Below are 16,667 nucleotides of genomic sequence, written 5' to 3'. Positions count from 1 at the left end.
ATGCGCCCACGTCCTTCTAAACATCCCGATTCAGTCCCTTTCACACCCGCGCCTGTGACCCTCTCGTATTCACTGTGGTGAGGTTTTCTATTATGCAGTTTACCCATAATGCGATTAACCTTTGATTCAGCGGGAGAAAGTCCCAGAAGACCGCACTGCTAATCCTAACCCACATAGGCCTACTGTATGTGTTTTGCTTCCCCTTCTCCTGTTTTCATTCACCCCGATTAAAGGAAGTTCACATTAAAAGTGTTTGCTCACTCTCATGACTTACTTTATTGTGTGGAATAAAAACTAATATTTAAAGCGTATTTTGGTCGCTTTTGTCAATTCAATAAAAGTGAATAAGAACTAAGGCTGTGTCAGGCCTCAAAATGACAATAAATACATAAAATCGGTTCAAATTATGATAACCCCCCCCCCCCCCCTCCATCCCCCGTTTCTTTGGAAGCGATACGCATTTGTGAGGAACAGACGTTTGTGAGTTTTACTTGTTAACAATATTTGATTTACAAATATAGTTACATTTATAAATCTAAATATATATATATATATTTTTTAAAAAGTAATTTGGTCTAGGTCACAAAACTGAATAATTCATTTAGTGAATTTAACTATTTCGGTTTTTGAGTTTAACTCACTGACTTAATGAACCGAAGTGTCACTGGAGGTGACGATGATCGGTTAATAACGTTTGGCTTAACCATAAAAGTGGTTCCTGTAATTTTAAGGTCTTTTAATTTACTTTTAATTTTTCCTTTAGATAATTTTTCCCCCAGTGTGTTTTGAAACCACATGATTCATTTGTGAGGAACAGACATTTGTGAATCTGACTTCACAAATTCAGATTCTGAAGAAAATTATGTTTTGTATATTTTTAAAGAAACACTTGATCCAGTTCAGAGAACTGATCTGAAAGATTTATTCAGTGAATCAAACTGATTCGGTTCTTGGACTCCATTCACTGACTTAATGAACGCGGCATTTTCACAGGAGTATTTCCATTGAATGAATACAATTTTGACCTGTTTATTACACAGAGCAATTGTATGGCTTTAGAAGATATGCAATATATGCAGTAGTGTGCAAGTAATGTGGACTACTATTTTTGCTTGTTGCTTTTTGATTTATTGTAATTGCATGGAAATTGGTGGCCAGTGTTAAAATATGCTATTTTGTGTTTCACGGAAGGTTGTAGGGGTTTGACATGACAGATAAACAAGTAAAGCATGAATAATCCTTTAAGCACATGACTTCTCACTCTTCTAAACTGATTCATTTAGCTGAGTTCAACTCACTGTGATTAACAGCTCGCTTGAGGAGAGTGAATAATGCCTTAAATTCACACGTTCACACAAAGCAATTGAATGACTTCATGGTTGCGTATGATTGCATACGAGCCATATAGACTCTTTTATGATTTTTATGAGTCCTTTTTGAGTCTTTAAAGCCTCAGTCTTCCTTCATTGTAACTGCATGGAAAATAATGACCTGCATTTTTTTCCTTTTTAATCTCATTTTGTGTTTCACAGAAGGTCAATCAGGTTTCGTATGAAATAACTCTTTTTAGATTTCTGACAGAGTTAATCCTTTAAGCAATTACTTCTCACTCCCCTCGTCTGAATCTACTAGGGAATTCTGGGAATTGAAGTCTTTGAGAGAGGGATTTGGAAGCGAGCGCACTGGTCTGGGGAATTTGCAGCTGGCATGCTGTAATTACGGTGGCGGTGGCTTTCTTTGTGGCCCTGACGTGTGGTAATATGGGAAAATCAATGCCTCGCTCTCACTGCAGAGGGAATACATTTGTCCAAACACACACACGCACACATCAGACACAGTCGGACCCCACAAGAGCGTGGCGCCTCGCCTCGTGTGGCTTGTTTACATGCTTGTAAGGTAATTGTACACTGTCGTCTCTTTTAGACAGAGCGGCGGGCGAACAACTTCACCCGTCCTGAATCAATTCTAACAAAGTGATCAGACCTGTGCCGGGCTAATGAGGAGAGAGAATTGATGACGGCGAGTAAATATGCTATAACAATTCCCGTCTCTTTCCATTTCTTTAAGTGCTCTCTCCTCCCCTCCGCTCTCACCCTCATTCTCCGTGTTCATTGTTAGTGTAAGTGTACGACCGGCTGCCTCTAATGGCACTCAAATGAGCCTCTGCATCCAGCGCCTCGAGGCCCCTGGCGACGCGGCATCCAGATGGAGGAAGTGCGGCGTTCACGTATACGTGTGCCCACCTGCACACTGTTTATCTCTCTTTCCCTCTCGTCTTTATTCTTATTCTCATCTTTGTCATGCAGATGAGCGGTTGTTCCTTCACTGTCCTCCACAATCAAACCTCCGTTTTCAGAGATGCACCGATATCCGTTTTCACAAGCATGTATGATTCTGTAATTTCTCATGCTACAAGTGAGGATAGGCGTCACGTATGATATGAAAGATGGAGACATCAAGCATAATTAGGTTATTATGCATTGCTAAGTAGCATTTTTAAAGGTTGTTCAAACTTTTTTCTAGTAATGTACTTTAGCGGCTCATTTTGATGCATGAACGCGCACCGCTCGGGGTCTGTTATCATTATGTGCTCACAGCCACTCAATCTAACATGCGCTCTTAAGGGAAAAGAGCCCTTCAGTGCATCCCATTTCTATGGAGAATCTTCTTAAAGGGTTAAAGACAGTGAAATCTAATTTTATTTAATCTAATATATATAATATATAATAGTTTTATATATATAGAATCTGTATATAGAATGTGGATATTTCTCATCTCTAATGCTTCGGAGTACTTGCTCTCACTCTGTTCATCTTCTCTTCTTTCTGTCTCTGAGCTCTTTTCTTTCTTCTCTTCTCCCTTGGCATGCTCTCTTCCTCTCTTTTTCAGGTTTTCTCTCCTCCACCTGTTCACCTTTTGCAGACTGGCTCTCCCCCTCACCTCTGCATCCGTTTCTCTCTCTCTCTCTCTCGCTCCCTCCCTCCCCCTTTTCTCATTTCACCTGCATCTTTATTCTTTTATTATCTTTCCCTCCTGCTCTCATGCCCTGTAATTCCTCCACCTCAGCTCTGAAATCTCTTTCTGTTCCAGCCCTTTCACCTCATTCTTTAGCTCCCTTGCCATCTCCTGCTGTTCCTCTCTCTCTCTTACTTTTCAGTCTGTTCCTTCTCTTCCCCTTCTACCTTCTACATTATGTCCTCAATTCTTCTTTATCGGTCTTTCTGGCTTCTTCAGTCCTTTCGTTGTCTCTTACCCACCTCTTTGCTCTTCTGTCACCCATGTCCAACTCTCTTGATTTTTTTGTCCATCAGTGTCCTAATGGGTTCATTTTATGAGTGAAGTCTATCATCTGTGCAGGGCCCAAAATGAAATGTTTAGCCACAAGTTTAATGGCTGGTAAACTTTACAAATGTACAGCTCTACTTTACAGATTACTTTTTTTCAATCAATACTATTATTCAATAATATGAAAACTGTAAAATTGTTGATTGTTGTTGGAAAACAGTAACTTAAAGCTGTTTAATATAAGGCAGCAACAAAATATGGAAAATTGATGAAGGGGTAAAAAAAAAGGAAAGAAAATGGGGTATGAATACTTTTGCAAGATAGTGTGTGTAGATATTTATGTGTGTGTGTGTATTTATGTATTTGTGATCGATTTTATAGATTTTTTATAGTTGGGTGTATGTATTTGTGTTTGATATTAGATTTTTCATTTTGTAGATTTCTCTTTAATTGTGCACATCTCTTACATCAGAGACAGTCATTATAATTTTTTTTAATAACAATTCTATTTCAGTCATGTAGCATCTTGCAGTTCCCAATAAAGTTAAACCAGCCAACTGGCAAGTACATTTTATTTGGCAGAGCCATTTTTTCTCTGAGTGGGTATTTGGCATTTGTTCATTTTGGACCCTGTTGATATATAAAAAAAAATATTATATTGTGCATTTTGAATCTTACTGGTCCTAAAAACAGACATAGTTGTCTTCTCTGTGTCTGTTTTACAATCTCTCCTCTCATCACTTTCTCCTCGGGTCAGATGCTGGCAGCATAAATGTTGCCTGTCAATAATTTAATAAGAGAGCAGTGCCTCCCCTCTTTCAAACCATCATATCAATAATACATGGCTCACATGTAGAATAGGGTTGCTTGGCCAGCGCTTGCTTTTTGTGCTGAAAACAGCCGTGAGAATGTGTAGAATAAGTGGACGAATGCATGCAAGCTCGAAGAAAACAAGCTGCATGAGGGTTATAGGAAATAATTCATGTGGCGTGAGTGTAAAGACCGCATCCAGGGTTTGTATATGTGTGTGCGTGAGTGTTTTTGTGAGCAGCAGGAGTACGTATACGTCTCTATATGAGAGGAGCATTTATCATGTAGTAATAAAGGCAGGAGGGCTTTTTGTCTCCATTTCAGGCACTCTCACTAAGGAATGAAGTAATGGGCCCCTGCCGCACATGTGCACGAAAACAGACAGACACACACACACACACACACACACACACACACACACATATGAACACCATCTCCTGGGGAAAAAAGATGGGGCCGTGACTGCTGTTGCTGCTGTTCGGCGTTCCTCTCAGGAGGATGGCAAACTGTAGAGTCTATCACATGCATACACACACAAAAACAGCCATAATCTAGTGCACCCCAGACACTTCCAGTAGACAAACACATAACCTCTCATAACAAAACACGCACTTTATTATTCAAACAAATGCACTGTGGGAAGACAGTTGGCGTGAATACAAACAAATATGCATGAAACGGTTTATAGGAAATAAATCTGATGTTACTTTAAATGCTGTGTGCATGTGATGCTTGTTGATTCTTCAGTGGGAACACGAGAGGAAAACCCAGTGAGCTGAGCATTTGAAGGCATCACAGTTGTGCTCCAGTCATGAGAGGAATTGCTTTGCCTTCTAGGACACCGTCTTTTGGGCAAAAACTAAATCGGTGTTGCATGTCCCTGCTGAGAAACATCTTAAACCAGCCGTGATTGGGCTTAGATGGTCTCCCAGCCTGGTCAAACTGGTTTGTTGGCTGGTTTTAGATGGGCTTTGGACACTTTTCAGCTGAGAGAACAGCTGGTTGTCCAGTTTGGCCCAACTAGGAGACCATCTCAAAATTAGGCTGGTTTAATGTGTTTTTTGTCAAGGGTGTCCTTCACAGATCAGGCAATCCTGGTATACAATGCGACAAGCTAAGTGAAAAATATGAAGGACGACTTGAGAGGAACGTTTATTGTACTCAATGTCATTCAGTAAACTATCTTTTAATCTATTAACATTTCACTATTTGTGCCTATTTTTGTGTGCACTGCAATGGATTTTCAGTTTTTCTGTTGGAAATAGTTTGCTATTCGAGTACTGAAGTGTTTACAACATGTTATCCTCAAACTCTAGAGGACAACAGTGCCATTCTCTTTTTCAGGGATGTTGGTTCTGGAAGTAGGCTATTTTTCTCATGTTTAAAGAGTTACAAGACATGAACCAAACCAACTAGATATGAGGTGAATCATGACATTACAAACATTATAAAATCAGATAAAAACACAAATGCGTAAAAAAGTTTTCTCATGTTTTCAAGAGAAAGACTACAAAGAACTACAATCCCATAATGCATTGTGAATGACAATTGAATTAAAAACATCCAATAAATATAAAACAACTGCTTTAAAGATGTTGATTTTTGAATATAGAAAAATTTAGTTTACACAAATATTTAAATAGTTTGAGTGTGTATGAACTTTATTGGAGGAAATTTCTTTCAGAATCGTGGGTAATGTAGTTTCTAATCAGTAATTCCACCTATTAAATATAATTGTTTAAAAATTTGAAATAATGTGGACTTAAGGCTTTAACAAAAGCAGTTACCATTAACAACAACCTCATGGCTCATACTAGGTCTGCCTTCAATGGATTAGAAGTTATTGTTAAAAATAAATTCCCCAAAGAAAAAAAACAATGGGATTTTTACTTTAGGAACCTGACTGCTGCTCTCTATAGAAATAAATGGTCAAGTCTCCTGGGCTCTTGTGTGGTTTACTAACGTAGTCACTTATGAAAGTAGCTAACTTGGTTTTGGAACCATGTTAAAGCATAGAAAAACTAGATCTCATGGGAGGAGGAGGAGATGAGTAGAACCGTGTGCCACTTAGCTGTATGGAAACCTAATGGCAGACTTCCTGTTTTAGAGAGACGGGCTAGCCAAGCTGAGGATGAAAGGAGCAAACCTAACAGAAGATAAAAGAATGAACCCGAAAGTGAAGTGAAAGTGAAAAGAATCGAGAAATTGAGATGCAGGACAGAGATGCAGGTAGACAGGCATACGAATAGAGCAAAGACAGAGATGAAAGATGGAGGGATGCTTGAGAGGAAAACACAAGGTGACCTTGAAATAGGGGACGGGAGGGAGGAAAATAAAGATGCAGGAGATGTGATCAAGAAGGAGAAAAGATCTGCTTGATGTCTGAGAGGGAACAGGGTGAGGCGAACAGCTTTAGGCTGTGTGTGCACACACTTCGAGCTAGTGTTTCATGTCTGGATGGGGGTGTGTCCCCAGGTGTATGTGTGATAGGGGTGTGTGTGTGTGAGAGACATGCAAACAGAGTGAGTTTATAAAGGATAGAAGATTACTAGGTAGTGAGAGACAGTCGAGGGAGTGAGGATGAGCCGAGGAATTTTTCACCATTTCACATTAAGCACAGTGAGAACATCAGAGCTGTAAAGGATGGTCGAAATAAATAGAATAAAAAGAAAAGCACTAGCGAGGGAGAAATGAGGAATGTAGATAGGTGAACCCAGGCCACCTTTACATAATTCCTCTCTGTGGCCATTTTGCTCCAATCACACAACCGGCACAGCTAATGGATCGAGAAAGGTGGAGGTGTGTGTGCGGTGATCGGCACACACACATTCAAGGTCTTCTTTATTATGGCATAGATAGCGTCGTCGCGCCTGCAGGGAACGCGGAGGTCATTCGGTTCACGAGTGGGTATGCGTGCGTCTTCACACCCGGGTTATAACAAGCTCTGCTCACTGCTTTCCCATCACAGCCTGCTCCACAGACTGGAGTGGTGTAAGTTAGAGCCTCGTGTCCTCTTCCCTTCTGCTTGCACAGTGACCTTTTCCACCTCCGGGCCGTCCGGAGATTAAAGCTTATGATTTACCTCAGAACTGTTGGAAAGTATCTCACCTCACATACTGTACACGTAGGCGACTGACGGCTCAGGATCCAGTCATTATTTTTCATTTCCTTCTTATAGCACTGTACTTGTATTCCCATGTATGCCATAGGTTTGGTTTAAACATTGGTTGGAATCTATGAACTATTAAATGAACCACAGTACATTGTTACAGCTCATTGGTGGTTTTTGCTTTATGCAAGTGTTTGTGCAAGTACGTTTCATTTGGCCTTTAGCTTTTGTACACTTTTTATGAGTGTTTATTTTATACAGTGCAAGTAAATGCATTTTTAATGCGTTTAAATGCTATCTGATTGCATAAAATGATTTTAAATGCGGAGGCTCTGAATGTGGAGGAGGTTTTAAAATCAAGTTTTATTATCTGGATGCTGGCTTTGTTTTGTTTAATACGATCTAAATTTTAGAATATAAATATTGTTAAAGGGTAGATATTTGTGGTGCATGCAGTATTTTTTGGTTTATATCATGCTATTATGTGTTGATATGGTAGTTTTAGACTTATGATGGATTATGAATGATGCATCACAATAATTGCAATGTTGTTCCAAAGTTTGAGCAGTATTTTTATTTTTTTAAAGAAACTTTTGAATGGTAATGTATGTTTTAGATGCGTTTTCTGTAAGCCACAATTTTTTATTCCACAAGCAAATAAGGTCAGTATCAGAGGGTTATTGGAATAGAACTTGTTTATTAGTCATTAATACATTTTTCAAAAGTGAAATGCTTTTAATGCTGAGAAAATTACTGCGTGCCCTTGAAATCTCTTTTTATCGGATTCATTATAATAACTGAGAAGCTTCGTCAGAGATTCAAACTTATAACGGTCACTCAGAGGGCGGGAAAATAACACTTCCTTGTGAAATTCCAAATATCGTGCGGCTGCATGCCATTATGTCGCTCTCTCTCTAATTATTATGTAGCTGGCCTCCTCGGTCCTAAGCCTCTGTTAGCATCTTTGAGACTTTCACACATACACGCATGGAACGGCCTCAAGGGCTGGCGAGTACTTCTCTACAAATATTTACCTCCCTCAGAAACTGCTCGGCTCGACCCTCAGAGGTTCAAGTCGGCACATCCCTGTCTCGCATACAGCATCATGTGAGGTGTGTAGATACAGAGAAGGACATCAGGTAGAAGAATTAAGGCTGGCTGAGAAGAAAGTGGATGAAGTTGTTGATAATGTGAGGATATTGAAAGTCAAGCCCTTGAATGGTATTTGTTGTTAAGCTGTCTGGCAAATCAGTACTTCTGACCAACAAAAGATACAGAAAGTTCTATTTTATCGATTTGTTTCTTTTTTTATTATTATTATTATTAAAAAACACTTGATCCTCAGTTTTTTTTTTGTGTGCAATTAGGCAGTATTGCAGGACAGGGTCTTAATATTCATCTTTAGTCATTAATGTATTTTTGTATAAATTACAATCATATATTATGGTAGTTGGATATGTTATTTTAGAAATAACATCTATATCACAGACATCTCTGAGCTTTTCATTGACCGCATACAGCAAGCTAATGGTATTTTGGTAAACAGCTTGTTCCCTTTAAATGTGGTTAGTTTGTCATATGTGGTTAGTAAAGCACCTGACCTGAGCCTCACATGACTCTTTTCATGAGAAAAGGAGGTCTGCGAGAGGAAAAGCTGAGGCTGGCTGAGAGTAGACAAAAATGTTGATAATGAAAGAAGTATTTAAAGACAGGCACATTCTTGAATGCGTGTTTTGTCCTTGTCCGTTAAATTATTTCTGTTGTCAATGAAGACACTTTTTATTTAAGGTAATATTGCTTTGCTTTGATAGCTCAAACCTCCAATATATGTGTGTGTTTTTCCAAATGTTCATGAGTTCCTTTTGTGGGACTCAAAATAAGACATTTTGAAGATCATACCGGTGAATCCAGTGGAGACTGAAGCTTCTAAAATGCACCATAAAAGTTTCATATATGTTAGTCCATGTTGCTCATGCACTATATTCCAAATCATTCAAGTGATACAGTAGCTTTGTAAGAGGAACGGATGGGAATCATATGCCAGTTATCACTGACAGTCTTGAAAATTGTCGTCATTTACTCAGCCTCAAGTTGGAAAGAAATACAATCAGTATAGAAGTTAATGGCAACTTTCAACTGTTTGGTTACCAAGATTTTTCAGACTGTTGACATGCAAGTAAATTGTCACACAAATTCTATTTTTGGGTGAACTATCCTTTAAGAAATCATCTGATTTAAAACAATTCAGCAATTCAGGATTCCAGTAAAATCACGCCATGTTTATTTATATAGCATTGTCATATATTCCTAGTTTCAGCGTTGCTTTCAGTTAGAATTACACAGAATAAATACTTACTCATAGACATCTGATCTCAACGGATGGATTTCCACATCAGTGAAGGTGGAGCTCCAGAGCACACTTAACTATTATGTAATCGCCACGGACCAATGGAGGTATTTACCAGCTGAAACACACTCGAAAGTTATGCAAATATGGAATATATATATATATGGAGAATTGATAATGAAAACTCCATACTACTGATATACTCTCTCTCTCTCTCTCTCTCTCTCTCTCTCTCTCTCTCTCTCTCTCTCTCTCTCTCTCTCTCTCTCTCTCTCTCTCTCTCTCTCTCTCTCTATATATATATATATATATATATATATATATATATATATATATATATATATATATATATATATATATATATATATATATATATATATATATATATATATATATATTTACAATATTATCAACTCTGCAAATGCAGTCGTCATATGGACCACTGTAATGATCCTTTAGTGGTGCTTTTTGAAGTTAGATGGCTTCATTCCACATTGGTTTCTTCTTTTTTTTTTTTTTTAATGTAATTACAATGATGGTGTGCAAAACCCCCAACGAGCAAAGATAGTTGTATGTAATGTCTTGAGGGTGTGTAAATAGTGACATAAAGACTAAATTGTCCTTTAAGGTTACACCTACATGTATAGCTCTCATTAAACATTAGTTAGTGTAAATAGTTGATGCCTTATGGCAGAATCTTCCCTGCGGTGCATATATATGTATATATTAATGAGGTCATTACCACACGTTATTCTATATAAGCACAGATGGGCTTTGCATTGAGAACATAAAGCAAGCTTATGTGCTTTTGTGAAATTGCTAGTTCCCCTTAAATGTGTTTGTGTCTTATTGAAGAGCCTGTTGCTGGCCTGCTTGTGTTCATTTGTCATCCTTAAGTAAAGCGTATCAGCAGCATGCAGACGGCCGACTGTTTCAGAGGTATTAAAACCAGTGCAAATAGTAGATCAGTACAGGAATATGAACCGAAACACTTGAACACAAAAGGAGGCTGTAGAGCATGCTGAGTACGCATGCAAATGAGTCGAGAGCTGATCCATGTTCGCTCTTCACCGTGTTGTTCTCCTTTTCTCTTTCTTTCTTTCGTTCTGAAATCCATGGCGTTCTTTCACTGACCCCATGTAAAACGAATGACTAAAGCATCGTACAACTACACACCACTCTATGACTCATTTGTTGATGTGTATGGAGGAAGAGAGAGAGGGAAATAGAGTTATGAGACTGAGATAGAAGAAAGCAAAAGAAGAGCAAGCTGTGCGAGGTGAGTGAATAAATGCTTTGTGCTTCTGTTTCTTATTCTGTGGAGCTGGTCTGACAGGCCATTGTGTACCTTCAGGGAGAATTCTGCTACACTGAGTCACATGCTGTTCCTGGTATAATGAAAACACACACTTCCTGACACTGAAGCCCTGGACACGGACATGCAGCGAGCACACAGTGATATGGGAAACTCGTTTAAATACCTCCATTCTTGTGTGATTGACACGTTAAATGGAGATTAAATGTAAATACCCACAGTAGATGCATTAGTCGAACATTGTTTGTCAAATACAAATAACGAGCAATATTTGTTGACAGAGACTTCTATTTAGAAGGTTTAGATGGATGTGAATGTATATAAAAATAGTAAATAATTATTCTGACACAAAACACGTAATAACATACTTTATTTTGCCTTTTCCTTTTTTAGAAATAAATTTTTATACGTCATATCAAATAGTCATTCTCTTGTCTTCTCCTCACCAAAGCTGCATTTGTGATCAAAAATGTAGTAAAAGTATTATTGTGAAACACGATATTAGCATTTAAAATGGCAATTTTCTAACTGAATGCATATTTAAAAGTAATTTATTTTTGATGCAAAGCTATTGTACATGAATGCAATTTTTTTTAAAGCTGTGTAAGCTTGATTTTGTGCTTTGTAAATGTTTGCATTATTGTGACAGATATAAACATCATCAGAAAGTTTAATGGGGCGTATATAGACGAATCTGTGCCTTTAAACCACAAGTGGTGTTATTCAGGTAATTGAGCTAGTAATAAACATGTCAGTAGCTACGTTCAAGTGGCCCAGCAAGATTTTCTTCTAACTGTTGCACTGTGTTGGCAGTTGACAAAGTGTTGACTTGATAAAAATGAAATACGGCACTATAGCCGTTTTAGAGTTTTTCCTTTTGCATTTTGGAAAATGTTCACATGTAGATGACAGTGTTGTCAAAACAATTGCCTGTTCACACAGATCTGCAAAAAAAAAAAAACTGTATTATGCATGCCAGGCCACTAGTTGGCGATGCCACTTTATAAAGAAACTTGTTCAGTCAGTCTATACTATAGGAACACACAAGTTTCAAAAATTTACATTTTCGCTTATTCAGTTCCCAAATTCGCATTTTTGTAGTTTACAAGGACACAATAATGCTATTATTTTAGAAAACTTTCACTTTGAAACCCATTTTCAAACGTAAATAAATGGCCGAAACGCATAACGTTTCCATTTCAATGATCTTCCAAGTTAATGATCAATACCTGCTCTTTTGATGCGTTTTTAAGTTGCAATATAAATTGCATTTTGACACAATCATGCATTGAAATCAAGCTTGTGTCATAGAGCCTCCGGTACTTTTAATGGTGAGCGTGATTTCACTAAGTACAACATGTTCCTGGAACAACATCCTTGTTAATTCTGGAACAACATTCCTATCAACCAATCAGAATTGAGATATAACTTTTCAGGAAATACCTGTTTTAGGCTTACAGTCACGGTTAGGTGCTTATACACCCTTATTAGTCAGCTATCATTTCCCACTGATTTTAGGAATTAATTATGGGTAGGGTTAGGTTTAGGGGTAGGGATTGGGTTAAGTCTATATTTCTGGACAGTAATGTTGATCCAGGATCAGCAAAAGATGTTGATCCAGGAACATGTCTGTCTTGGCAAAATCACGGAGACCACATTTAATACACACACATTAGAGTGCAGTACAAGTATTTGGCATCCTCTACAGTGTGTCACATACTCTTCAGTCAGTGTTGGCTAACAGACCTGATTTATAGGAGGCTTGCCATCCTGAGGTCAAATCGATTTAATGCCTTTGTGGAACATAAACAGAGTTAGATCTTTTCATTGTGGTGAAGCGTAAGAGGACAATGCCTTTGCATTTGAGGGTATGCGTTTCTATGACCGAATCAAGCTCTGTTTATGTATGATTTTATGTTGCTGCAACCCTTCATTTGATGGATTTAATCCTCTCCGGGGTGCATGCAATTTGAGGTCTGTGTTTGGAGTGTTTGAGCATGCTGATGCATCTGTAGCTTGTCAAGAGCAGCTGTTTCGTGAATGTGTGTGTGTTTGAGCACTGAGCCATTCCTTATTCCATCAGTATATATGGAGCAGCTCTCATGCTGCTCGCTGGCCTTTGACTCCTGGAGCTCTGAGCTGGAGGACTCTCGCTTCTGTCTCCGCAGGAGCTCGCTGGAGTCGGCCGAGGAGCCCAGCCAAAGCACGGATTGTTTATTTTACCCTGCCTTTGTGTATGGCTGAGTGAGAAAATGTGAAAGCAGAAAGCAAGCGAGTGAGTTTTGAAGAACTTTGTGGCCTTGCATAAGCGAATGCTGTGCTGACACAAAGATCACTGTTTGGGATCAACGTTTTCAAAAGAGGAAGTATTTCTTTGAAAGCGTCATGATTTGCACCGCAGTGCAGATGGCATTTATCATCAGTGTGAGCAGATATAGTATCACAGGTTTGTTTTTGTAGCACTAATAAATGTGCAGGTATTTTATTTTCTAGGCTTTAACCTCCTGTTATAATATAATGATCACTTGACTGTTTTGTTCAAGGACGAGATACAGTTTTAAAAGCAGCATAAACATTATTTTGATGATTTCTTTTTAGTTATTTATGCACTTAATTACGTCCAAGTGAAGTGTGTAATGTAATTTTCAGTTTGCAGAATCCATCTGTTATGTGCTGAGAGATGTGTTTGGCGCTGATGCTGAGAAAGTTTCCACTAATTATATCGCACACAAGCAAAAACAATTAAGATTCCTTTCAGACTAAAATGAGGCCTTGAACACATAATAGAGATCTAAATGAGGCTTTTATCCCCCCAAAAAGGAGAAAGATAGTCAAGGGTATATGTAGTAAAATCTTTACTGATTTTTATGAGGTAAACATAATAACTTTTATGTTGTTAGTAATATTTCAAGATGAACACTTACTTGTGCAACTTAGGTTTACGACTTTCCTTGCATACATTGTTTAATTTTACATTAAAGCTATCATTTTTGGGCCAATAATTACAGTATGAGCGGATGCACCAAATTGCATTTTTATGCAATGACGTACTAAAGCCTGATATATCAATTATACTATTTTTGGTAATACTTTATTTTAGTGGCCAATTCTCACTATTACCTAGTTGCTTATTAGCATGTCTATTATTAACATATAGGTACATATTAACATATATTAGTACTTATAAAGCACTTATTCTGAATGACCATATTCTACATTACTAATCTTACCCCAAACCAAAACTTAACAACTACCTTACTAACTATTAATAAGCAGCAAATTGGGAGTTTATTGAGGCAAAATCATAGTTAATGGTTTGTTAATAGCGATAATTGGACCATAAAATAAAGTGTGACCCTATTTTTTTTTTACAATTATCTTTTTATAAAGCTTCAACAAACCATTAAAAAAATCTGACTTTTTCTATTTTCAGGCTTTACAGGTTTAATACATGTTCCTGGTCAATTAATTAGCTCATATTATACCAAATAAAAAAATCCAATCAGATATTGAATCTAGCGCAACCCTACAAGTTTCCTTGAAAATCCTGTTTCACTTGGGAATGTGTTGCATTGTGGGAGTAAAACGTTTTATATTAACTGTAATAATGCTTCTCATCCAGATGCATTTGTTCAACCCTACTCTGATCCATATCCGTGCTCGTGTAGATTGATGCTGCGTTGATGAGGGAGCTCAAAGTTGTGCTTTTTCTTCTTCTTTAATTATGGGCAATCAAAGCAGGATAAGTCTCACGCTGAGACAGTCTGCACATTCAGTCGATAGATATGAAGCCACTGCGCTCTAATCAGTCTGAGACTGCTCTGTTTCCCAGAGGAAGCTCAGGCCCAGGAATATAACGCCACTCACTTTGGTGTGTTTGGTATTAGCCTGACGTCTGGGTTTCATTTGAGTAATGTTGATGGAGGCTGTGATACCGGGCCGTTCTAATGTCTCCCTCTTTCCTCTTTTACAGCGGTCTGGAGTCAGCGTGTTCGAGTGGAACCAGAAGTCACTGCGTATCCAAATGGATCTGTCAATCTGCGCTGTCAGTTCATCGACAGTGGGACCACCAAACTCACACAGGTGAGACGAGGCTTTCTTGATTCGGTCCAAGTCTCAGAAATCACGTTTGGTAAATGAATACATTTGGGTTTATGAAATATTCAAAGGATTGGGGTTTTAAGAATCTTAAAAGTCTCTTGTGCTCATCAAGGCTGCAGTAATTTGATCAGAAATACAGTAGAAACAACTATACTCTGTTTGAATATATTTTAAGATCTATTTTATTCCTGTAATGCAAAGCTGAATTTTCAGTCTTCAGTGTCACATTCTCCCAAAAAGATGAGGGCATAATATACTGTTGCACAAGGCAGTGAGTTTGATTATACTTGATTATACTATTTCTAAACTGATGATTTCAAGGTTATCAGCAGTTATGAATAGAATCCGTCTGCTTGATAAAGATACTTGAGTTACATTTAAATATACAGAGATCTCAACTACAGAATTCAGGGCTTAAAAACAAATTTGAAAACAAATGATTTGCAACCTGTAGTTGTTGAACAAATGTAAGTTTTAGTGACAGTTCAGCACAGGCCCAATAGTTGTGCAGTGTTTCCTTCATCAATCTAGTTAAGTGGATAGCAGGATGCTGCATGTAAAAGCAATGCCGTGCGAGGATTGATTTCCTCTTTCTTTCTGATTTGCAGGTTTCGTGGATGTTTGAGCGTGTGGAGGGGGATAGGCACAACATTGCTGTGTACCACCCTGTATATGGAGCCAGTTTCCCTAATAAAGACTTTGAGGGCCGAGTATCGTTCACTCAGGGCTCCCTGGAGAACCCCTCCATTAGGATCAGCAAACTGAAGATGGTTGATGCTGGCAAGTACATCTGCGAGTACGCCACTTACCCCAGTGGGAACGAGCAGGGGACTACCACTCTTATCATGCTGGGTAAGGAACACACTTGTTTAATTATAGACCCGCCTCTAGGGCTGCAGATAGTGGCTAAACTATCTGCATTGATCGTGGTTATTTTGCTCAGCTATTTAATTGCCTTTTAAATTGTAGTTTTTTTTACATGAAATCAGAATTATTGCACTTTCATATAAGCACAAATCAAGAAAACATCAACATGCATAGTTTGCTTTTAGATTTAGGTGTAAACAGCTGTGTCAAAACCTGTCTGTATTGCTTTTTTATGTCAGTAGAGATGGCTAAACTGCAGCTAGCATGTTTGCTGGTGTTTTCAGTTCATCAGTGTTTTTTCAGTATTGCAGAGAGAGCACAAATGCATGGTTGCCAAGTTGGGAGGATTACGTAAACCACTTGGCAGAAAATGTATTGTTTTCGAGCATCATAACAATAAAAGTTTAATGCAGCTTTAATTTGTTTCCCTACATTACAATGTGTTCTGCTTTTATGGGCAAAGAAAAATAATGACTGTCAAACATTTTTACTATGATTCACAGAAAGTAACAATAGTTAATTTACCAACAAGTCTAATAAGAAGGTTTTAGAAAAAGAAATGGAAAAAAAGTTACATTAAAGGAGAAATTTACTTGCATTTCTTTTTATGTATATCAAATCCAAATTAATTTAATGTGCACATTAAAATAGGACGTCTCGTATTTGATCCATTGATTAATGATTGGGGGATTCAAACTCTTAAAATTTGCCAACTGCAACCACGTAAGCTTCTGGAAGCTTGTTACCAGTACAAAATGTTCAGGATAATTAACCAGCAGGCCAATATGGCAAACGATTATGCTAAGCAGAAATCATGATCACAGTAATAACAA

The 16,667-nt window shown here is 38.0% G+C and overlaps 1 protein-coding gene across 2 annotated transcripts in view; it reads left to right on the top strand.

Annotated features, from left to right (window-relative positions):
- LOC127978918 (nectin-2) overlaps positions 1-16,667 on the top strand; it is a 131,197-nt gene that overhangs the window by 40,348 nt on the left and 74,182 nt on the right. For both annotated transcript variants that reach the window (XM_052583923.1, XM_052583922.1), the window contains exons 2-3: positions 14,840-14,949; positions 15,576-15,819. In XM_052583923.1, coding sequence (XP_052439883.1) covers positions 14,840-14,949; positions 15,576-15,819 — 354 coding nt within the window. The remainder of the gene's footprint in view (positions 1-14,839; positions 14,950-15,575; positions 15,820-16,667) is intronic.

Source organism: Carassius gibelio, chromosome B19 (assembly GCF_023724105.1).
Source record: "Carassius gibelio isolate Cgi1373 ecotype wild population from Czech Republic chromosome B19, carGib1.2-hapl.c, whole genome shotgun sequence".
Classification (NCBI taxonomy): domain Eukaryota; kingdom Metazoa; phylum Chordata; class Actinopteri; order Cypriniformes; family Cyprinidae; genus Carassius; species Carassius gibelio.
This window is presented reverse-complemented; position numbering and strand designations above follow the sequence as displayed.